Consider the following 24,687-nt stretch of genomic DNA (forward strand, 5'->3'; position numbering starts at 1 on the left):
TTCTTTTTCCTTGTTAATAGATAATAAACAAATATGATAAATGTATATAAATATATATAATTTATATAAATATACACAGTTTTGCCATAAATATTGTTACAACTTCCACATAGCACTGTGCTGCTTACAGAATTGCACTAGCCTAGATCCATTCATGGTGCTGTATGCAACCAATATTCACATGTTTAACAGTAGAGAGAGAGAGTTGTCTAGCTGTATGGGTTAATATGCAGTGGGGAGATTATGAAAACTGTGCAGCTGTAATAAGTTGTAACACTTCATAAGGTCGGAATGCAGTCACATGTTATTTTCAACATGCTAAAAACACTTGGGATCAGTAGGATGTTTGTGTATCTGACTATTATCTGTTATAATGATACAGAAGATGTATCTGACTACCAAAAAACAGGTTGACCATACTGTGTTAGGACACAACAGCTTGTGAGAGCTGTGAAGGCATACTTCATAAGGTTGGAATGCAGTCACATGTTATTTTCAACATGCTAAAAACACTTGGGATCAGTAGGATGTTTGTGTATCTGACTATTATCTGTTATAATGATACAGAAGATGTATCTGACTACCAAAAAACAGGTTGACCATACTGTGTTAGGACACGACAGCTTGTGAGAGCTGTGAAGGCATACCTCTGCTGTAATTCTGTGAGTAGAACGTAGAAAGTGATGTCTTGAGAGACGAACATTTTGCAGAGAACAGTGTCATGTGTACTAAGTAATGACCTGTGTGTGTGGTGGGGTGGAGCCTATTGTTGTTCTACTAGACACATCCTAACACTACAACTTATGTGGCAGAGGGTGATAAAATCAAAGGGGCTTCTCTGGTAGAGTGTGAAAAACAAACACAGAGATATCCTTTTCACAGATGAAATTTTCACCATTGAAGAGTCATTTAATTGCTTAAATGCCCCGGATGGTTGCACTGCACATGCCATAGCAGCTAGGTATCCAAGTTGCATTTCAGTGGAAGTTTTTTCACTTGGCTATGCTACCAATTATATGTTTAGTTTAATCCTTTATACAAGTGTAAGCAAACAAAGTTTGCACCTGAAGTATTTTTAGGACTGTGGCAAAGGTGATATAAGCAAAGAAAGTTTGCACCTGAAGTATTTTCAGATCTGTGCAACTCGTGACAAAGGTGGTATAAGTTCTCATCACTTTCATTATGGGATACTAAGGCAAGTTCTCATCGCTTGCCTTAGTATCCTTAGAAAGCACACTTAGAATGCAGACTTTGCCACGAGTTGTCCCACTCCTGAAAATACTTTTAGGCGCAAACTTTGTTTGCTTAGACTTGGATAAAGGACTAAACCAAATACATAATTGGCAGCATAGCCAAGTGAAAAAACTTCCTTCAACTCATCTCTAATCCAGAGAATTTTAATAATGAGGTGTGACACCTTTTGGCAACAGGCATATGGCATATGAGACCTCAATAAAGGTCGAAACTGGTCTGGGTAGTGATCCTTCCTTTAATGCATAGCATTATACATGTCCGCAAGGATATGTGCTTTGCATTATGAGATACTAAGGCAAGTGATAAGTACTTATACCCACGGCCACATTTACCATAAGGTGCATTAGGCGCAAACTGGGGCCTCACTCTCTATGGGGGCCACATTTTAAAACCTTACTTCCCACAAACAACAATATAAAAAACAGCCTAGTTATAGTTGTAAAATAAAATACTTATTTTTAAATATTAAATTCATGATATAAACAGTAGAGGCTGCTGAAAAATTTTGAGGCCTCCATTTGAAATACATTGTCTTTCCTTAGAATATAAAACTAACAGGAACTGCTGTATTGCATAAAATTTATGTACATGAGCATACCACCAATTGGGCAAAACACTATTGGGGTAATAGGTATTTTATTTCCTATATATAAATATTTCCCACGACTGTAGAAGAGTGAGAACAGAAATTGAATTGTGGAAGGTTTTTTTTTTTTAGCTTATTGCTATTCCTTAGTTTTCTATTCTAAGATTCTATCGGATGGTCGTAACCGATCGAAGTTAAGTCATTAAGTGTCGTTCGTACGCACATGTAACAACTGATAGTTTAGTTACTGTTATTTGGCTAGTGTTTATAAAGCAGTATCAAGTGTATATATCTAATTATGTGGTAAAGTTGTCGCAGTCGGTAAGAATATATTTTTCAATGAATTTATTATTCTTATTTTACTGTTACTCGTTTATTTTAACAAAAACCAAGATACTGCTGTTTCTGTTTTTGTATGTTTTTAGCTTTTAACGTAATTATTTATTTTATTTATTGAAATCTTTATTTTGGATTTAATAAATATTTATTTCACTTTTGATGGTATAATACGCATAATGTATTATACTATCAAAAGCGAGATAAATATTTATGCATAATGAGGCCTGTGTAGCTCAGTGGAAGTGGCGCTTCCATTCTCTGTACTTGGTCGTTCGAAGTTTGACTTAAGTTCAAGTCTAGTCACCGACTGGAGGAACTTTTTCTAAACCTTTCTTCGACCGTTTCCCGAGTTAGTTGATCTCTGGCACAGGCAAGTGGGTTTTTCCTCCCAGAAACTCAGGTTTTTCATCCTGTAAACTCAAGAAAATCGACCGTAGTACTCGCATTATTTCAGACAGTGACATATCTTGTTAGGGTTACCAAGAGATGGCAGCACTTGTTTGCTAGCTTCTTCATCGGTGACTGCTATAGTACACCCACCGTTTGTAGATCTCTGCTTGGCTTTTTGCCAAGAATAGTCGATTCGTGCTGAAGGGGAGAAAGATGTAAGAATTGGTCGCCAACATGAGAAATCACGTGCTTTCTTGTCTGTCGCTGTATTAGTAGTAGCTTGATTTTTGTTGTCACTTTTTTGCATTATTTTTTTATTATTAATTTGATGGATCCAGTACAGTCAACAAGCTCTGGTAAACGTTTTAGTAGCTCTTGCAAAAGAATATTGAATAATGTGCTGACATTCTGCGAAAAAAATCGTTAAAAGGCAGTCTCCTTGTTCCCTTTTCTCAAGTCATAAAACGTGCAAGTGCAATTGCGGGCGTATCGGGGTCGACTGTTGAAAGAATTCGTAGGGAATCAAAAGGTGAAGGTAAGCCAAAATTTAAATCTCCTAAAAAAACGCAGAAAAGAAAACCATCAAAACGTGGCATTGAATGATTTTGATGTAGATGTTATAAGAAGAACTATTCACGAATTTTACGTGGTCGAGAAAAGAGTGCCAACTGTTCCGAAATTGATTCCTGTACATAAAGAAAAAATATATTTTCCTTGGAAAAGAAAAACTTTAAAATACTTCATGAAATCGGATTTTGTTTTAATGCTATTGCTATATTAATGCTATTGAGTATGTTTGGGCAGAAGTGAAAAGTTCATTCGCCATCACAACGTAACTGGGGATATTGAAATGTCGAAACTTTTTAAGCTTTCAGAACAGGCGATCGAAAGTATTACAGTTCAAAACTGGGGAAAATATTGCTCTCGTGTCACCTCATTGGAAAATATGTATTGGGACAGAGACGGAATTATCGAAGAATTATGTGAATCTTTGGTGATCAGTTTAAGTGAAAGTGATGGCGATTTGGACACCGATTCAGATGACTATGAAGATTAAAAGGATTAGATGATGGTATTTTTTTTCAACCTTTTTTTTTTTTTGCATGGGTTTGTTAAAAGAGACAACATGTCATAAATAATTAATTGGTTTAGGATATTAAAGTGTCTCAGTTCTCTCAACTGTAAGTTTAGAATATCTAAGTTCATTTGAAAAAAATTTCTGTTTTTCTGTATAATTATTTTTATTTTATAGAAAACTTTCTTAAAAATAAATTTCGTTAAATTTTTGTTTTATGCTATACCTTTTTTTAATTTTGTTAATACTCTACGTACATTTTTCCAACTGTTATACAAGCAAAATAGAGTTACATTTTAAAAACTACAATGTTCGTAAAAGAAAAGCTAAATTTTCCGACCTGTAATAATAAACAAGCTCATCCCAGATGACGGATTGATTACCCTATTATCAGAATGGATTCTCCATTTTGGGACATGTGCAGAAGTGTTGAAGGGTGTCTAATCTGTGGGCGAACTATATAATTAGTAATAGACATGGGCCAGCTATCTCTGATTGGCTACCGGTGGAGATTGAACTGCCCACTCAGTCTCCAAAAGCTACGTAGGGTATAAAGGCCTCGCCTACTCCCTATAAGGGAATAAAAGGCGTTAGCTGATTTATTTATTTTATACTCATAATGATGCCAAGGAAGTTTGAATCCAGAACTGGTAAAAGAAAATGACTTAGAGAAAAAGGAAAAACAGCTAAAAAGTCAAAAGGGGTAATTTTGAATTTACGTTCTTCTGAAAATGAAGGAAGTGAAGAATTTCATAGAACTGAAGTTGTACCTCAAACTTCTTGGAATGAAAGCATGACATTGTTAACAGTATCAGGAGGAGACGAAAGTGAAAAACAAAGAACATCAAAATAATGTGGAAACCATAGAAGGAGAGAAAGAAGTAAATATAACAAATCAAGAGGGTTTTGAAGAAAATTTTTGGTTGGAGTCTAGTCTGTACTTGCCAGCAAGCAATCTATCTCTTATCCTACCGATATAGTAGCGTGTCCAATTAGTATTAATGAATGATTTGTCTAGCATATTTTAATAAATATGCATCAGAATGTTGGTAAAATCAAAAATTTAAAAAAAGAATACACAGAACACAATAGAATATTTCAGAAATGTAAATGAATCACATTTTTATCGTAAAAAGGCAAATGGAAGGAGAAAGGAGTGGCTAATTTTTTCAGAAACCAGCAAAGCAATTTACTGCTTTGTAAATTATTTTCTAAGTCAAATAATAGGTTACTGAAGGGTTTTAATGACTGGAGAAATATAACACAAACCTTATGTGATCACGAGCATTTTACTGAGCATATATGACTGATGTGCACATATCCCAAAAGAAAATCAAGTTATGTAAATAGTCAAATTGATTCTGAATTGATGAAACAAATACAATATGAAGAAAATTATTGGAGAGAGGTTTTAAAAAGAATAATAGCTACCTTTAAGTTACTGAGTAAACTAGGGCTAGCATTTAGAGGCAATACAAATGATATTTTTTCTTATTCTTGGGGCAATTATTTATCGTGTTTACATTATTTAAGTGAATATGGTGATTTTTTTAAAACATCACATGAAAATGCATGCTAACTGTGGTTTCTGTTAGATCAAATTGTCTTTCTTACCACACTTATGATGAATCCATAGCTTTAATAGCTAATAAAACGAGAAATATTAATATCAGAAATTAAGGAAGCTGCTTATTTTGCAATATACTTGATTCGACACCAGACTTTGCCCATAATGACCAATTAGCTATTATATTTATGTACGTTACCACTAATTCTGACCTTAGAAACAATTATTGGGCTCATTAGTATTACACAACATAATTCCTTATATTTAGAAGAGGTAGTAATAAAAAAATTAGAAGAATTATCTTTGGAGATAAAAATGTGCAGAGGGCAACTATTTCATATTGACAGCTATGATAATGCTGCCAATATGAAAGGTGTCTATACAGGTTTACAAGCTAGGTTGAAAAAACATAGTCCCTCTGCCTTCCATCTGTTACAGACGAGTTGGGTCTCCTCCTAATGAGAAGTCACGGCAAAATAATGCAGCCGACATGCCACTCCTCTGCTGCATACCTATTGGAGGTATTCATGACTGTAGTCCTTGTGTGTTCACAGAGCCGATATGCCTGCTTGCAAGATGAAAAAACCCCAGCTAAACTGGGGGAAAAAACCTACTGCCCGTGCCCAAGACTGGCTAACTTGGCTATAGCTGAGGGAGATCCTTGAGCCCCTCACGTCTCTGACAGGAATAGAACCTAGGACACTCCTTCCCCAGGCATATATTTGTGAAGCGCACAGCCACTAGGCTAACTGCACAGACAATACCATGCTCTAGTCATTCCTTAAATTTAATTGGCAACTATGCCACTGAATCATGTCCGGAAACAGTGCAATATTTTTGTTTTATTCAAAATGTATATAATTACTTTTCATCTTGAACTAGAAGATTGGGTATACTCCTTAAACATTTAGAAAACTTTAACAGTTAAAAGACTAAGTGAAACAAGGTGGTCTGCAAAGGCTGATGCTATATTTGCTTTGTAACGTAGATATAAACACATTACAGAGCCAATACCTGAACTATCTATTTCTCCTCCTGAAAAACCTATTTCTAAATTAGAGAGCTCATCATTGGCTGAACATTTTGACAATTCAGAAAAAACAGCAATTTTAACAGTGTGGGACAAAATTTTATGACAAATAAATGCTACTAGTAAATCTCTACAAGATCCCAATATGGATTTGTTGTTAGCTAATAATTTGTTGAGAAGAATTGTGGAAGAAAAGCTTGGTGAAGAACAAGCTGGATTCAGGCCAAATAGAGGCTGTCAGGATCAGATCTTCACTTTACGACAAATAGTCGAGAAAGCATGGGAATATAACAAAGATCTGTATTTAAGTTTTGTCGATTTGGAAAAGGCATATGACAAGGTGCCAAGAGAGAAGCTATTCAATACGCTGCAGTTATATGGTGTCAATGGGGCATTATATCAAGCAATACTTAGTCTTTATTTGAGTTGTAAGTCAGCAGTTAGAATTGAAGGAAGTACAGGGAGATGGTTTAATGTTAAATCTGGTGTGAGACAAGGATGTACATTATCCCCTCTGTTATTCATTATCTATATGGATCACATTATGAAGGAAAGTGGTATTAAACCTGATATCAAAATTGGAGATGTTAATGTCAGCTCTTTGCTCTATGCGGATGATGTTATACTTCTAAATAAATCTGCTACAAGTCTGCAAGATTCTCTGACTAAATTGAATAGCTGTTGTAATAGATATGGTATGAAGGTCAGCAATAAAAAGACAAAGACAATGAAAATAGGCCGAATCATTGAAAATGTCAACTGTGTTGTGAATGGAGAACCTGTGGAACAAGTAAAACATTTCAGCTACTTAGGCACAATTTTTACTGAAGATGGTAAATTAAATATAGAAATAGACAACAGAATCAGCAAAGCTGGTATGGTGGGAAGTCAATTGAATAAATTCATATGGAATAAGAGAGAAATTAGTCGGAACACTAAATTAGCTGTATACAAGACAGTGTTCAAACCAGTTTTAACTTATGGATCTGAGAGCTGGGTCAGAAGTAAAACACTTGACCAAAAACTAGAGACCGCAGATATGAGAGTCCTGAGAAAGATTAGAGGCGCGAACAGATGGCATTAATGGCAATATCATATTAAAAATGAGGATATTAGGAAAGAACTTGACATTGTCAGCATCCAGGAATGCATTAGCAGAGCTAATCTCAGGTGGTATCTGTAGAGGACAGTGTAGGGATAAGGTGTTATTGAGCAATTAAAGCTCTGATCATGACAGGAGAGTAACAGCAATAGCCGAGCCTCAGTTAGAACTTCATTGGCTACAGCATTGCAATCCATTACCCTCCAAAGGTATTGGATTGAACGAATCAATCACCGCATCTCACGGTCGATTGATTCTTTCATCAACAATGTTCGACTAATGCAGAAGTCATATATTTCACATATACAAGTAATGTAAAGGTGTCATACCTTATTATTAAAATATTCTGGATCAGAATTAACTGTTGAAAGTTTTTTTCAGTTGGTTATAAATTAAATTAAAGATTCCAAGAAATTACATTTTTGGTTTATCTTTTATTCTGTAAGCTCATCCCATAATGCTCAGCATCATACACACCCAAAGGGATGTGTGCTTTGCATTATGAGATGTTAAGGCAATTAATGCGAAGTCACAAGATACTTCACAGATAAACTTTGTTTGCTCACGCTTGGATAAAGGATAAACAAAGAATATAATTTCTTCGCATCTTTAATTTAATTTACCATCAGGATGTGAGAGTGGGAAATGTGGGTGGACAAAAGTTGTACCCAGCAGTTTTGATAAGGGATTGGAAGGCTAAAACTGCCATTTGGACAGGAGGTGAGTTATTAGCATTTGGCCATTTCAAAATCTGATTTGGATTTGTTGATCATTCTTTTACAGATATTGAGAGCTATGATATAGATGGAGTGAGCAGCTGGATTTTGGTTTTGAACCACTTGTGGGGTGCTGAGTTTTTTCTTGTACTGCTTTGGTACACTTTTTGAGTTCCAAAGCTTGGGTGGTGGCTGTGAATTTCGGGTAGAATGTGGAGTAAAGACCTTCATTCCTGTGACGATTTCTGTTATTCAGTTTGATCAGGTGCTAGCAGAATTGAAACAGTAATTGGATGGAAATGAAGAGTAGAAGTCACTGAGGTTATCTTGCTTCATACCCTTGTAGTGCCAAAGAACACAAGATTGAGGACTGTTGGTTGAAGTTTGTTCCTTGGCAAAGGAGACTTGTATGAGATGAGTGTGTGATCTGAATTATCAATAGGAGAACTGACATCTACAGTATATTTGGAAGGTAAGCATGTTAAGAAGATATCTGGCTTGTTGGCAGATTGGAGATGAATGTCTGTTATTCTGGTAGGGAGATTAATGGTCTGTGTTAGGTCATTGCTAATGACAAATACTTCATCATCCCTGCTTGCTTGATTGGGTGGAACTGGAGAAGGGAAGTTGATTTGAGATGTGGATGTCAAAGTCTCTAAGAAGGATGACCTCACTGTTAGGGTATTTCAGCAGCAAGAAATTAAGATTTAGAGAGAGCAAAAAAGAAAGATCAGAGTAGTTATGGAGTTTAGAGACAGCAAATGATAGTCAGATTGGTTTGATAAAGAAATTTTAAGTCCAACAGAGGAGGGGGGGGGGTGCTCAAGGTTTTGAAATCACTAACATGGGATGTTAGTTGAAATGAATGTACAACATTTGGCAGAATTAACTGAGTAATGCGTAGTGTGTGGTTACAGTGGTTGTTGAGATTGCCAGCTGAGTTTCCGTTAGGAATAGTAATTTTGTTTTTGGTGGCTGTAGGTAGTGGTGCTCACCCACTGTTTATATCGGAATGCATCAAAGATATAATGTGAAGCCATTCTATTTAGCTCATAGCATATTCAAGGATTGTAGATTTCCACGATTCCATATCAACATTAACACTGTCAGTGTTGATACGGAATATTTTTCCTCATATTCTTTATTTATACTTATATTCTGCACAACTTATAACACAAAATGTTTTGTTCATTTTACAGGAATTGGCGGAACTGCATCATGAGAATGTTGTGGCTTTGCTGGATTGCAAGGTATGTTATGCAACCTTCTTTATTTGTTTATGGAGTATAGCATTGGGTTTTATTGCAAACTTTATTTAAATATAATGATGATTGATGATTAGTTCCTTTCATCCATACGGATGGTAGGAGCAGCTGTGCTACCATACTAGGGAAGTGACTATGAGCAAGGTGGTTTCCCGTTGCCTTCCTTGCTGTACTATATCCTATGGCTGTATCCTATATGTTCACGGGTCTGGTTTGCCTGTTTGTGGGATGAAAACCCTACTGTCCACACCCAAGACCGACTAACTTGGCTATGGCTGAGGAAGATCCTTCAGCTCTTCATGTCTTCAACAGGAATCGAACCTAGGACACTCCTTCCCCAGGCATATGGTTACGAAGCGCACAGCCACTAGGCTAACTGCGCAGACAATTTAAACATAATTAACATAAATTTACAGCAGAGGTCGGAGTTGTGGTTTCTTTTTGTGATTTCATTTTACTGTAATTATTACACCAAAGCAAAAGCAAATAAAACTTGGTCTGTCCATAGAACTGTGAGAAGTAAACATTGAGCTTTACTGCATTTAACAACCTAATTTGTTAACATAATTACATTGTTTTCTTTCAGATATTGGAATATATTCTTGTTCAGGATTGTTTAGGTCAAGAGTTTGACTAGATGTTTTAAGAGCCACTTGTACTTAAATTGACATTCCTGGAGATGCATCATTCTTTTATGCTTGATCATAATAATTGCGAAAACTACTTTTAGTGATGTATTCAGTTGCTTTCTTATAAAATGGTCTGTTTAAGACCAACAAAATGAATTTAGTTTATTCCAAAGGGTTGGTTCTGCTAATAGTGGCACTATAGTGCTAGTCCTATTTAAAGCTTCCAAGTATGTAAAATAGACGTATGCCATACCAAACTTAATTTTACAATTTGGCACGCTAATAACATTGATATTATGAGAATTCAGTACAAAATCCAGTTATTATAAAAAATTATATCTTTACCTGTTGTTCTTACATCCCATTGAATAATATAACCATTTTTTACTTCTATTTTGGAAAATACATGAACTTCTCTTCCTTTGTCCTGTTGCATAGATTTTATTATAAGTCTTTGCATGAGTATCTATTCGTCTCAATCTCCAGCTTCAAACTTACTAAACCATTTTCCCATCCACCTCTTTCATTTCATCTTATTCTGTTCTCTGTGCAACAGCCCTCCTCATACTCTTTTCTTTGGTGTACGATCTCCAGTTAAAAAAAGCAAGTTTCTTCTTAACCACTTGCCCATATATGTCACTTATGTAATAAGTTTTACAGTTTTGTGTGCTGATAATAAAATAAATGGAATTCTCTCAAAAATTTGTTGTGCAGTTTAATTTTTGTTTCAGTTAGATCATTTGCAGAGACATAAAAAAAAAAGGATAAACCGTATATTCTAATAACTGTACTCTTGGTTGATCGATTTAATAATAGAATTAATGGATACAATTTAATGAAATTTGTATATCTCTTAAAATTACTATTGATCACTTAAGGTTAATATCTGTCCATTGTCTAATCTTTATCTTCTCATAGTTTTGGACAACAAAGCTGGTATGGTAGGAAGTCAACTGAATAAATTTATATGGAATAAGAGAGAAATTAGCCATAACACTAAATTAGCTGTAGTACAAGACAGTGTTCAAACCAATTTTAACCTATGGATCTGAGAGCTGGATTTAGAAGTATAACACTTGACAGAAGATATGAGAGTTCTGAGAAAGATTAGGGGCATGAACAGATGGCATCAATGGCAATATCATATTAAAAATGAGGATGTTAGGAAAGAACTTGACATTGTCAGCATCTAGGAATGCATTAGCAGAGCTAATCTCAGGTGGTGTGGTCACTTAAATAGAATGGGATAGGAAAGATTAGCAAAACAAGTGTTTACTGCCAGGTTGGCAGGAAAAAGACCCAGAGGAAGACCAAGATATAGGTGGATTGCTACAGTAAAAAGTGTCTTAGAAGACAGAAATATAAGACCTGATAATATTGGAGTCTTGAGTAATAGACTGATTTGGTGGAAAATTGGTGGAAATTAGTAATGATGTAAATTTTTCATGTAGTACTATCATATCCTGTACACCTCCTTGAGGGTATATATCAGGAATTTGATGATAGTTTTGGGCCATTACTAGACTTTACATTCCAATAGAGTGAATAGAAATAGGTTGACAGTTAAAGACTGACTTCTTGGCCAAATTGTATTCTGCTAGCTTAAACCACACACAAAGTTTGATGGTAAACATAATCAAATGTTATGTTTTCTGGGGCACTACCTGATTAAACACGACCACGCTGTTTATATTATTTTTATTATTATTATTATCATCACAATACCCCGTGGAGTCAGACTCATCTAGGAGGTCCTTTTGTCATACTCATAGCTCATTATACTGCACCTTAAACACGCTAAACCACCACACTCTCGGGCAAGGCATTTAAATCATTCACAACTCTACATGCAAAAAACCTGCTTCTCACTTCTCTGCTCACATCATCCTTATACAGCTTCCAGGCTTGACATCTGGTTCTCCCCTGATCACTCTGGCAAACACCCAGGTAATCACTTCACGGTCACTCTGACCAATCGGAGGGTGATTTGCTACCTCATTTATAATTACATCCTCTTGAGATGATCAAATCCAAGACCATCAGTCATCCTGTGCCTTCTGTTACATACTGTCTGAGGTAGTTGTTCCTCAAAAACTCAAGAAACTTATTTTCTTTATTTCCAGTTGCTATCTCATCATCCAAGTCTATATTCCATAATTAAAATTGTCCATAATGATCACTCTTTTCTTATTCGCTCGGCTAATTTGATTATACAATTCATAGTCACTGCCATCCACATTACCAAGTCTATAGCAACATTCAACTAAGTATTTCATTCTTTTCACCTCTATCTCACACCATACTGCATTTATATCAGGGAATATGGTGAACCGTGTAAAGTCAGCTACTGGAATAACCTTATCAGAATTGAAGACAGACATCATTATCATTAAAAGCAAGAGTGGATAAAAGGTAGTGCTAATGGTGGAATTATAGACATATCATACATAATTGTTGTTAATGAGGTGTAGGAACTTAAAATAGGTGAGATTCTTCTAAAAATAACTATAGTGTGATTTCTTCAGGCAACAGTTAGCAGGGTAAGGAAAGAGTACCTATGGTATCCAACTCTAAAAATGAAGATTAGCTTCTTGAATGACAAGAAGTGATTAGAGACATGAGCAAATTGCAAAATGAAAAACCAAACATTGAGACATATTTGTACCTATGATCCCACAGAAGATTCTAGTAAGGAATAAGTAGAGAAATATTTTGAGTCATTAGAGAGATTACCTAAAAAATAAAATGGAAAAGCTGGTTCTTTGGAGTCGTAAACAGCAGAGTAGAAAATGAATTACAGACATATAGCAAATGTTTCAGGAAAATTTGGAGATAAGAACAAAGCAGATAACAATGGTAACTGCCTGTTGGATTTCTGTTAGAACATGGACTAGTCATTAGTAACACCATATTTCAACATAAATTTCAGTCAAGGGGATTTGAAGAAGAGATGGTTGCCATCTAGTTTTGGATAGGATAAAAATGACAAAAAATATAACAAGGATCTATATTTAAGTTTTGTACATCTAAAAAAGATATGATATGATGTCAAGAGAAAAGTTACATTTATATGGGATATTATACAGAGCATAAATAACTCACTAGTTAGAATTGAAGAGGACAAGAAGGTTGATGTAAAATTGGATGGAAGGCTAGATTTCCCAATTTTTATCAATTTTACATTTTTTTTCTATTTTTAATTTATTTTTTACATAGAGTGGAAACCCTGCTCTAGAGACTAAACATGAAACTTTTTCAAGCCACTTCAGTCATCCCTAGTTCAGACAGATGCCAAGATAAAAGTGATTCTAATCTTGAAGCCATGGAAAAGGTGTACTGATTTCTGTCAAATTGTATATTTCTGTGAAGCAGCCATAAGTTTTTTATGTTAATGATTTTTGTGGCTGCTTCTGGTTGTTGGTCTAATATATGTTCAGTGTCTTTAAGTAGGATAACCATTCTAATGAAATGCTTCTGTTAGAGGATTAATTGTTTGGTGAGCTGTTCATTGGGAAGCTCTCTTGAAGTTGGTTAATTCAAACCAATTTGTAATAGAAGCAGTGCATGTGTCCTTTCTTTCAGTCACACAAATTTTCATTTATATTTACCTTAGTTTCAACTGAGCAGGGTATCCATCCATATAAAAATGGATGGATACTTCAGTGTATCCATCATTTCAAAACATACTTTAATAAAGCAAGTATTTTAATTTTGGTTTAGTTTTTACATACTTGATACCTGATTTACTGTAGTATGCTTTTAAATTAACAGAGCATCATCTTTAAATGTAGGACATTTGCAAACAAATTTAGATCAGACTAATGTTGATGTGTTTGTGTGATTCTCCTGCTCTCAAAAGATTGTTAGCCTATATTACATTAACACCAGAGTAACCTAAGGTTTTTTTTTCTATTTTTAATTAATTTTGATAATTTTTTTGTATTTGGAACTTTTTTTTCAAGCCACTTCAGGCCTCCAATAAGTAGGTTAGTGCCCTCACATTGGGCAATCTCCCACATAAAGATAATTGCAACATCCACATCCATTTTGGGATTTAAACCCTTGACTTGTTGGTTGGAGAGTACAGTAACTGCTTGGCCAACAAGACCAGCATATATAGAAATCTAATCTAGATCTATCTGCTAAGAAAATTTAGATCTAGCTATCTATATATCTACAAGGAGTGGGGTCTGGAAAGTTATGATAAAACACCTAGACAAAAATTATATTCAAGTAACTCATAACCACAAGAAAGAACATACTAGTAACAAAGTTATGAAGATAACTTATATTCTTATATCCTCATATGTTCTTTCTTATGGTTATATCAGTTGCTTCAATGTTATTTTTGTTCTAGGTGTTTATCAGAACTTTTCTGATCCCCCCCCCCCCCTCCCATATATATATAAAAGAAAATTGAGTTTTTCAATAGAAAAATTTGTTGTATGGAGCAGAAATTATTTAATTAAATGAATTATCATCATCATCATCAAATTGCTGCCATGTACCCTCAAGGGGTGTACAGGATATGACAGTACTACATGAAAAATTTACATCATTACTAACTTCCTATCTACAATTTTCCTCCAAATCAGTCTGGTGCTTGTCAAGACTCCAACATTATCAGATCTTATATTTCTATCGTCTAAGGCACTTTGTACCGTATCAATCCACCTATGTCTTGGTCTTCCTCTGGGTCGTTTTCCTGCCAACCTGGCAGAGAACACTTGTTTTGCTAATCTTTCCTCTCCCATTCTATTTAAGTGACCATACCAGCTGAGATTAGCTCTGCTAACGCATTCCTGGATGCTGACAATGTCAAGTTCTTTCATAATATCCTCATTTTTAATATGATATTGCCATTGATGCCATCTGTTCAAGCCTCTAATCTTTCTCAGGACTCTCATATATGCTGTCTCTAGTCTTTGGTCAAGTGTTTTACTTCTGACCCAGCTCTCAGATCCATAAGTTAAAACTGGTTTGAACACTGTCTTGTATACAGCTAATTTAGTGTTCCGACTAATTTCTCTCATATTCCATATGAATTTATTCAATTGACTTCCCACCATACCAGCTTTGCTGATTCTGTTGTCTATTTCTATATTTAATTTACCATCTTCAGTAAAAATCGTACCTAAGTAGCTGAAATGTTTTACTTGTTCCACAGGTTCTCCATTCACAACACAGTTGACATTTTCAATGATTCGGCCTATTTTCATTGTCTTTGTCTTTTTATTGCTGACCTTCATACCATATCTATTACAACAACTATTCAATTTAGTCAGAGAATCTTGCAGACTTGTAGCGGATTTATTTAGAAGTATAACATCATTCGCATAAAGCAAAGAGCTGACATTAACATCTCCAATTCTGATATCAGGTTTAATACCACTTTCCTTCATAATGTGATCCATTTAAATAATGAATAACAGAGGGGATAATGTACATCCTTGTCTCACACCAGATTTAACATTAAACCATCTTCCTGTACTTCCTTCAATTCTAACTGCTGACTCACAACTCAAATAAAGACTAAGTATTGCTTGATATAATGCCCCATTGACACCATATAACTGCAGCGTATTGAATAGCTTCTCTCTTGGCACCTTGTCATATGCCTTTTCCAAATCGACAAAACTTAAATACAGATCTTTGTTATATTCCCATGCTTTCTCGACTATTTGTCGTAAAGTGAAGATCTGATCCTAACAGCCTCTATTTGGCCTGAATCCAGTTCTTCACCAAGCTTTTCTTCCACAATTCTTCTTAACCGTTTCTCAAGTATACTCGCATAGATCTTGCCAGGAACACTCAGAAGGGAAATACCTCTGTAATTCTCACATTCAGTTTTATTTCCCTTTTTATATATGGGTACTATGAGAGCTCTACTCCAATCATCGGGAATTCGTCCCTCTGTCCAGGCTTCCTGAACTATGCAGTGCAGCCACTGTAAGACTTTTATACCACCATACTTCAGCATTTCTGGTCGAATATCATCTACTCCTGCTGCCTTTCCACATTTCAAGCCTTTGATGGCTTTTTCTACTTCAAATATGGATATGTATTCCTGACTGCATGCCTGGCACAGTGTTTTTTATCACTGTGCTGTCATCACTGCTTGTTTCATTTAGCAGTTTTTCAAAGTAATTACTCCATACTTCAAGGATATCTTTTTCAGCCGTTTTCATGTCACCTTTATCATCTCTAACTCCTTTTACAGCACTCTTTCCTCCATTCCTAAGCTTCTTCAACAACCTCCAGAATATTTTGCCACCTTCTTGATATTTATTTTCTATATTCTTGCCAAAGTCCTCCCATGACTTTTGTTTAGCTAGTTTTACACACTGTTTAGCTTTCTAACATTTGTCTCTGTATTCTGTAAGAGTAAAAGCTGACTTATTTGCCAGGAACTTTTGATATGCTTTCTTCTTTTCCTTCAATGCCTCTTTAACTTCCTGTGTCCAACAGGGAGTTCTGATTTTTTTATCCTTGCACACAACCTCACCACATGCCTCTCTGGCAGAATCAATGTTTTCTTCAGAGTTTGCCACCGAATATCCAAGGTTTGATTCTGGTTCTCAAACTCTTTCATTTTCTTTTCAATAATCTTTCTGTATTTTAGTCTACAGTTCACATCTGAGAGCTGCTCAACTTTTATTCGCTTTAAAACTTTCTTACATGTTATTCTTTTCAATATGAAATTCAATTTTATCCTGCTCAAGACTAAATAGTGAACACTTCCAATTTCAAATCCTCTGTACACTCTGGTGTCCTGCACCAGGGAGAAAACATCACTATCAACAATAACATAGTCAATGAGACTTTTCTTATTCCTAGCCTCTTCTCTCCATGTGAATTTGTGCACATTTTTATGTTGGAACATGGTGTTAGTAATAACCAGTCCATGTCCTGAGCAGAAATCCAACAGATATTTGCCATTATTATTAGCTTTGCTCTTTTCTCCAAATTTTCCCAAAATATTTTTCTATGTCTCACAATCATTTCCTACTCTGCTATTTAGATCCCCAACAAGGACCAACTTTTCCTTTTTCATTGTGTCAGTTGCTTTCTCTAAAGCCTCAAAAAATTCCTCCACTTCTACCTTAGTAGAACCTTCTGTGGGACTATAGGCACAAATAAGTCTCATTGTCCAGTTCCCCATTCTCATATTTGCCCACATTACTCTACTTGAGACTGACTGCCATTCAAGAAGATTAGCCTCATATTTTGTGTTGAATACTATGGCTACTCCTTCTTTTCCTTGATTGTCATTGCCTGAATATAACATTTTGTATTTATTGCTCAGGAAGATCTCACCAGTTTTGGTCTTTTTTTGTTTCAGTCACCCCTATTATGTTGATCTGGTACTTATCTAATTCCTCAGCTAGCTCCATTTCTTTGCCATTCAGGCTTCTTACATTGATAGTACCGATCTTTAACTCTGGTGATGTTGAGTTGAAATTTGTTTTCAGATTTGAATGAATTTATTTAAATGAATTATATAGTTTTAAACTTCAGTAATTGAAACATAAAAGATATCCATGCAAAAGATACTTGACCATTGTATTATTTTATGTGATAGAATATCTTCTTTGTATGATAGAATATTCTTGATTAAAAATAATTAGTTGATAATCTTTTTTCATTTGTTCATTATTACTTTCTGCTAACTTAAGCTGGTATGTAGGACCAAACGGTAGATGACGTTGAGATTTTATGTATAATATTATCTAGTGCATAGCATAACAAACATTCATTAACATATATACAAAACCTTGGATAATTATGAGCAGTTAAAATTCAAATTTTAATAATTAATTTTTAAACAGGTTTTCCTTTCTCTCCTTCCCTTTTCTCCAGTACATCAGTTACCATGGTTGGTTGATTGGATTTGCTTCTTAGTCTTGTCTTGTAAAACTGAAAAAACTTGTTAATATAGTGGTTTTCAAACATTTAAATAGTTTGCCCGAAATTTTGTAAAAAAAATACTTGTTCACATTTTTCTATAGTTTTTGTATAGCATGTATTTTATTCTAGTAAAATTTAGATGTTCTTTCATTGTGTACATAAAAAAACTGTAAGAACATCTAAATTTTACTAGAATAAAATACATGCTGTACAAAAACTATAGGTCAGTATTGTTTCAAGAAAAATAAATGTGTGTGTGTGGGGGGGGGGGGGGGCACAAGAATTCTTTTACAAAATTTCTTTTGGACTAGCTAAAATTTTAAACTTAAAACATTAACATAGTGGTTTTCAAACTGTGTGGCACCCCCGGGTGGTGGGAAGTGAAGCACTGGTCAATATTATTGTCTATTTTTATTGTCATAATAGACTTGGTTAGAAATTTAAAAGTTGTAAATTTTACTTTATTATATTAATGACAATATACTAGTACTTCAAACCACACTAATATAGCATTGCTATATTAATGACAATATACTAATACTTCAAACCACACTAATATAGTACTAGTATATTGTCATTAATATTATAAAGTAGAAATTACAACTTTTAAATTTTTAACCTAGTCTATTAATGACAATAAAAATAGACAATAATATTGACCATTACTTCACTTCCCTCCACCCAGGGGGGGGGGTGCCACACAGTTTGAAAACCACTATGTTAATGTTTTAAGTTTAAAATTTTAGCTAGTTCAAAAATCATCATTAAAGAATCAAAAATTAGAGAATAGAACCTTCTTAACATGATTGTTTTATTCTTTCATATTTTTTCAAAAGTCTTTATAAATAATTATGAAAATATTAAAGTGTAATATTAATGATAATAAATATTTACAGGAGACTGCGCAGCATGTATTTCTGGTGATGGAGGTAAGTTTACAGTTCTTAAGTGTCTTGATGATTCTATTTAGCAGGACAACCGAATATCCTAATTAATTATATTTACACTCTATAAATAAGTTGAGAATTCACATCTTGAGAATTAAAAACTGAATTGAAAATCTTAATAATAAAAGAAAAGGGAGTGAAATTGGTATTTGTTTTGAAAAAAGCTGTTGGATACGTCCATAGGTATAATATTTCTGGGCAGTGTTTATTTTAAATCAGAATGTACTGGCCAGTGCTGATATGAATAGCTATGAAAGTAATTTAGTCTTTAAGAGACTTGAGTATATTTTATATTTGGCATCTAAAAGGCTAATGCCTCTTTAGTTTTGGCATTCAATAATATTATTAATATTGCCTTTTTTGAAGATGGCGACAATCATAGCATTTTGCCAGTTTTTTTGGCCATTTAGGATCTTATCATGAATTCTAGTTGTTTGTATCTGAAGTTGTCTCCAGAACATTTGAAAAGTTCCATATTGATGCCATTTTCTCCTAGGTTTCTGTGGTTCTTGCACTGTTTAAGTAAGTGTTGACTAAATCTTCAAGAGTAAAGGAGTCTGCTGAATTATTTGCAGATAATGGTTCTGATAATGGATCCTCTTGTTTGATAACAAATTGTTATTAGTATTATTGTGACACCTCCAAGGAGTCCAAAAACTCATTGAGGGAGGGCACCCACAACTCTTTGTCTCCACCCCCTGAGTACTCAATCCACCAACTACAGCGAACTGCAACTACCATCATCTACACCAATGCCATCTACTGTCCACCACCACTGGTATTTCACAGACAATCTCAAACATCTATGCCCATGGTGGGATTTGAACCTGCAGCCTTTTGGCTGGAGAGCAGATACGCTAACCACACTCGGCCAACTAGATGGACCAAATTTCTACACAGAAGTGCCTTCAAACACGAATGTTTCTTCTTCTTCTGCAGCTTAAGCGGGGTTGCTGTTCATGATGAGTCTTCTTTACATCCTCCTGTCTTGGGCTGTAACCACAGCCAAGTTCTTCATCCTCAAGTCCTCTTCCACCAGCTCCCTCCATCTCTTCTTTGGCCGCCCATACTTCCTCCTCCCTTGCACATCCATCTGCATGACCTTTCTTCCCACATATTCATCCTCCCTCCTCATCACATGACCAAACCATCTCAACCTTGCCTCCTGTATCTTCGCTCCTAAATTCGTAACTTTCACTGTATAATACATAATATTATACATAGTCATTTTTCAGACGATCCTTTCTGGTCACGCCGCACATCCACCTAAGCATTCTCATCTCTGCTACCTCCATCCTGCTGATGTTATTTTTCCTCAGGGCCACAGTTTCCATAGCATATGTCATAGCTTGTCTCACTACTGTCCTATAGATTTTGCCTTTCAGATTAATCGGCACCTTCTTATCATATGGTGCTCCAGCCATCTCTCTTCAGTTCCTCCAACCTGCTTGCATCCTGCATCCCACTTCCTTCTCAGCCCCGCTATCTTCTTTCACTGTTGAACCTAAGTATCTAAAGTCCTTCACCTTCCTGATGACATTTCCTTCCAGCTCCAGATCTGTCTCCTGGCCTCCATCCACTTTGACATTGCAATACATATACACTGTTTTACTTCTGCTCAGTCTCATACCCCTCTCTTCCAGTACTTTCCTCCATCTTTCCAGTTTAGCTGCCACTTCTTCTTTTGAATCTGCACACAGCAAAATGTCATCTGAATACAACATTGTCGAAGGCACGTCTTCTCTCACCTCCTCCGTCACAATATTAAACAGAAACGGATTTAATGCTGATCCTTGATGTAAGCCAACTGTCACGTGAAAACTTTATTTCTGTCCCAGACAGGTCCGAACTCTTGTCTTCACATTTCTGTACATCTCCTGCACCAACCTGACATATTTCTCCTGTACCTTCTTCTCCCTCCGACACCTCCAGACTTCTTGCCTTGGCACTCTATCGTATGCTTTCTCCAGATCAATAAACACCAGATGTAGCTCCCGTTGTTTCTCTCGAAACTTTTCCATCATCTGCCGTAACCCAAAGATAACATCTGTCATTGATCGACCAGGCATGAAGCCAAATTGTTCCTTTGCAATCTCCACCTCCTTCCTCAATCTTCCATCAAGAACCCTTTCTAGGATTTTTACTGTGTGGGACATCAACTTTATTCCTCTGTAATTCTTACAGTCGTGCATCCCCTTTACTCTTGTAGATGGGGATGAGTACTTTCCCTCCATTCCTCGGGTATATTTTCCTGTTGGCAAACTTTCATGAACAGGTCCCACAGCAGGTCAATTCCCTCTTCCCAGACAGGTCCGAACTCTTGTCTTCACATTTCTGTACATCTCCTGCACCAACCTGACATATTTCTCCTGTACCTTCTTCTCCCTCCGACACCTCCAGACTTCTTGCCTTGGCACTCTATCGTATGCTTTCTCCAGATCAATAAACACCAGATGTAGCTCCCGTTGTTTCTCTCGAAACTTTTCCATCATCTGCCGTAACCCAAAGATAACATCTGTCATTGATCGACCAGGCATGAAGCCAAATTGTTCCTTTGCAATCTCCACCTCCTTCCTCAATCTTCCATCAAGAACCCTTTCTAGGATTTTTACTGTGTGGGACATCAACTTTATTCCTCTGTAATTCTTACAGTCGTGCATCCCCTTTACTCTTGTAGATGGGGATGAGTACTTTCCCTCCATTCCTCGGGTATATTTTCCTGTTGGCAAACTTTCATGAACAGGTCCCACAGCAGGTCAATTCCCTCTTCCCCCAGTGCCTTCCATGCCTCCACTGGAATCCTGTCGGGCCCACCGATTTTCCATTCTTCATCCTCTTCATGGCCTCCTTCACTTCCACTCTACTGATGTTCTGCACCATCCCCTCAGAAGGCAGCCCATCTTCTCTGTGAGTCCTCGCATTTTCCTCATTCAAAAGTCCTTCAAAGTATATTCTCCTTCTCCATCTGTTTCTTATATCTACATCTCTCCATAATACTCTTCCTTCAGCATCTTTGATCTGCCTCACATGTAAGATGTCCTTTGCTGCTTTATTTCTACATTTTGCTAGTTGGTAAATTTTTCCTCTGTCCTTTCTTTGTTTCTAATTGATCATACAGATCTTGATATGCCTTCGCCTGCGCCACAACTCTCTTGACTTCTTGCTTTCTCTCTCTCTGTCCTCTTCCACTTTTGACTCATCCCACTTCTGCTTTGCCTTCCTCTTAGCTGTCATTGCTTCAAACACGAATGTTTATTCTAGGAAAATTCAGGAGACAAACTATTTCATAGTTTCTCTCCTGAATATAAAACTCACCGTCTCTCCCTACTTAATCCTCCAGCTAGTTGCATACAATGACACTATACTATGATCAACACACAATGCCATCTACTGCCCACCACCACCAGTAATATTTTTTTGGCTGTAAATTTTATGTATTCTCTTGGCTGATTTGTCTATATGCTGGATGAAGAAATCAAGTTTCTAGGAGGAAAAAAACTTCTTACCTCTGTATGAGATTGGCTAGCTCATCTTCAGTTGAAAAAACTCATACAAAGATTCCTTGCATCACGACAAAAATCAACACTTGGGTCTTTTTGAATCGAAGGACACACTGTCCCATTGTTCTTGCACTGTGGAGACACTTAGTGATGTATTTCTCTTATATTCAAATTTTGCAATCAAACTGTTTTTCTCCCTTTGCTGAAAAATTCAGTTCAGCAAAGCAGGGTTGCTTAAAAAATTTAGTTCACTAACATCTGTTTCTGTGCTTAAAAGACACTATGAGTACCATTCCACATATGTTACAGTTAAAATCCTGAAATCTGGAAATTCTCATTTTTACTGGTTAGAAGCTAGTATTCTGTAAGAGCTGCCAGAAAATTAGTTTTGACTAGTAAAAAAAAAACTGTAATTACAAGCTAGAATTGCCCTTACTTTGATGTATTATTCATTCATTCATACTTAATAATTTAGCCAGATAAGCCAATTATTTGTCATATTTAATAAGCTTGCTGAATCTTGAATGTTTTTATGATTCTTTTTATTAAATGTTACAAAAAGTTTTATTGTTATTAGTACTGCAATGGAGGAGATCTGGCAGATTATTTACATGGTAAGTACATATTTATATTGTGTTGTTAATGAAATATGTATTAAAAATATATACATACATACATACATACATACAGGTGGCCATAATTAAAGAGGAGGTGTTCAAAGCCCTGTAGCAAAAAATGTATTGGACGAAATTGAACTAAACTTGGTGTAAGTACACACTGAAACATGGGATTTTGATTTACAGGAAAAAAAAAAAAAAGTACAAAATTTTTTCACAAGTGGACAATTGGTGCTAGAATCACATGATATTGCATAATCTCACTGTTTAATTGCATAATCTCATTGCATAATCTCATTGCATAATTTCTACTGATGAGTTGGTGGATATAAGGAAGACCAAAATGGATTCGCATCATTCTGATAAGACTGAAGTGTATGGATCTCACCTTACCAGAACGTGTGTTGCAAGTCGAGTTTTACTATCAACAACATGGTAATACAATGAAAAATGATTTTATGATTTGAATATAGTGGATCTTTAGCAGTGAGCCAGGGTGCAAACAAATTATTCATCAACAAGTTGACGAAGTTACAATTGCCATCACGGAACATGAAATGAATAATGCACAGGGGTCCAGCAGTGCTCAGGCAATATCAAGGCAATAGGACATGCCATACTCAACTTTGTGGAAAATCATGCATCAAATGCTGAAGTTTTTACTCTACAAGATCTCCCATACTCAAGTTTTGCTTCATGGTGATGCAGAAACTCTACTGCAGTTTGTCCTGACGTTCTTAGCTCAAATGGAGGTGGATGATGCATGGCGGTAGAAGATCTTGTGGAGTGACAAAGCACATTTTTATCTGAACGGTAGTGTTAACTCACACAATTGCTACATTTGGGCTGCAAATAACCATCATGTTTTTGAAGAACTTCGCCTAACAGTACCAGTGACTTGTACTCTCTGCTGTTAAATATCAAGAAATGCTGCTCAATTTTGTTCTTCTGCAACTGTAGCAGCAAAGATACCTTGACTCTACCACATTCGTACAGGATGCAGCACCACCTCACATTGGATTGCCAGTACAGCGAATGTTATGAACACATTTCATAGAACACACAGTGATTAGTTGTGCATTTTCCACAGCATGGCCACCTCGTTCACTGATCTCAACCCCTGTGACTTTTATTTGTGGGGCCATCAGAAACGTGTGGTGTATGAAGGACATGTTCCTGATTTAGCAACATTGAAAATTGAAATAACGCAACATGTGAAATAAATTTGCAACTTATCCAACAGAATGCAGTTCTTAGAACATCTGAAAGGAAGACATTGAACCACATCTGTAAGTTATATGAACACAAAAATTGATTTTTTGTATCTCTTCTAGCCATTACTATTTAATTAATCCCAAATCACATCCTTATAGTGCCAAATGTCACCTGGTGGCAGAATTTTGTACTATTTTTATCTTCTGTAAATAAAAACTCCATGTTCCAGAGTGTACTTCGACCAAACTTGGTTGAATTTTGTCCAATACATTTTTTTCTACAGGGCTCTGAACACCTCCTCTTTAATTACCCTGTGTGTGTGTGTATGTTATTTTATTTATTTATTTTTTTTTGAATTGTTGAATTCAAAATTCTATGCACAGTTATATGCAATAATTATTGTAATTTTGTAGTACCTGTATATCTGCACATTCAGTCTTTAATGTATTCTTAAAATGCTTTCTCTGTTAATAATTTTTATAATTTACTTAGCTTATGAAAACGAATTTCTATTATAAAATGCATTCTGAGTCCTAATTGTATTTTC

General features: G+C 35.7%; 1 protein-coding gene across 2 annotated transcripts in view; it reads left to right on the forward strand.

The window, feature by feature from the left end:
- The window catches only part of LOC150108873 (serine/threonine-protein kinase unc-51-like), a 400,205-nt gene that overhangs the window by 22,838 nt on the left and 352,680 nt on the right, over nt 1–24,687 (forward strand). For both annotated transcript variants that reach the window (XM_090410511.1, XM_090410519.1), the window contains exons 3-5: nt 9,259–9,309; nt 18,758–18,790; nt 22,886–22,922. In XM_090410511.1, the coding sequence (XP_090266637.1) occupies nt 9,259–9,309; nt 18,758–18,790; nt 22,886–22,922 (121 nt within the window). The remainder of the gene's footprint in view (nt 1–9,258; nt 9,310–18,757; nt 18,791–22,885; nt 22,923–24,687) is intronic.

The sequence above is a fragment of the Typopeltis vanoorti genome, chromosome 2, assembly GCF_054136105.1.
Source record: "Typopeltis vanoorti isolate ZY-2024b chromosome 2, IOZ_Tvanoo_1.0, whole genome shotgun sequence".
Taxonomy (NCBI): domain Eukaryota; kingdom Metazoa; phylum Arthropoda; class Arachnida; order Uropygi; family Thelyphonidae; genus Typopeltis; species Typopeltis vanoorti.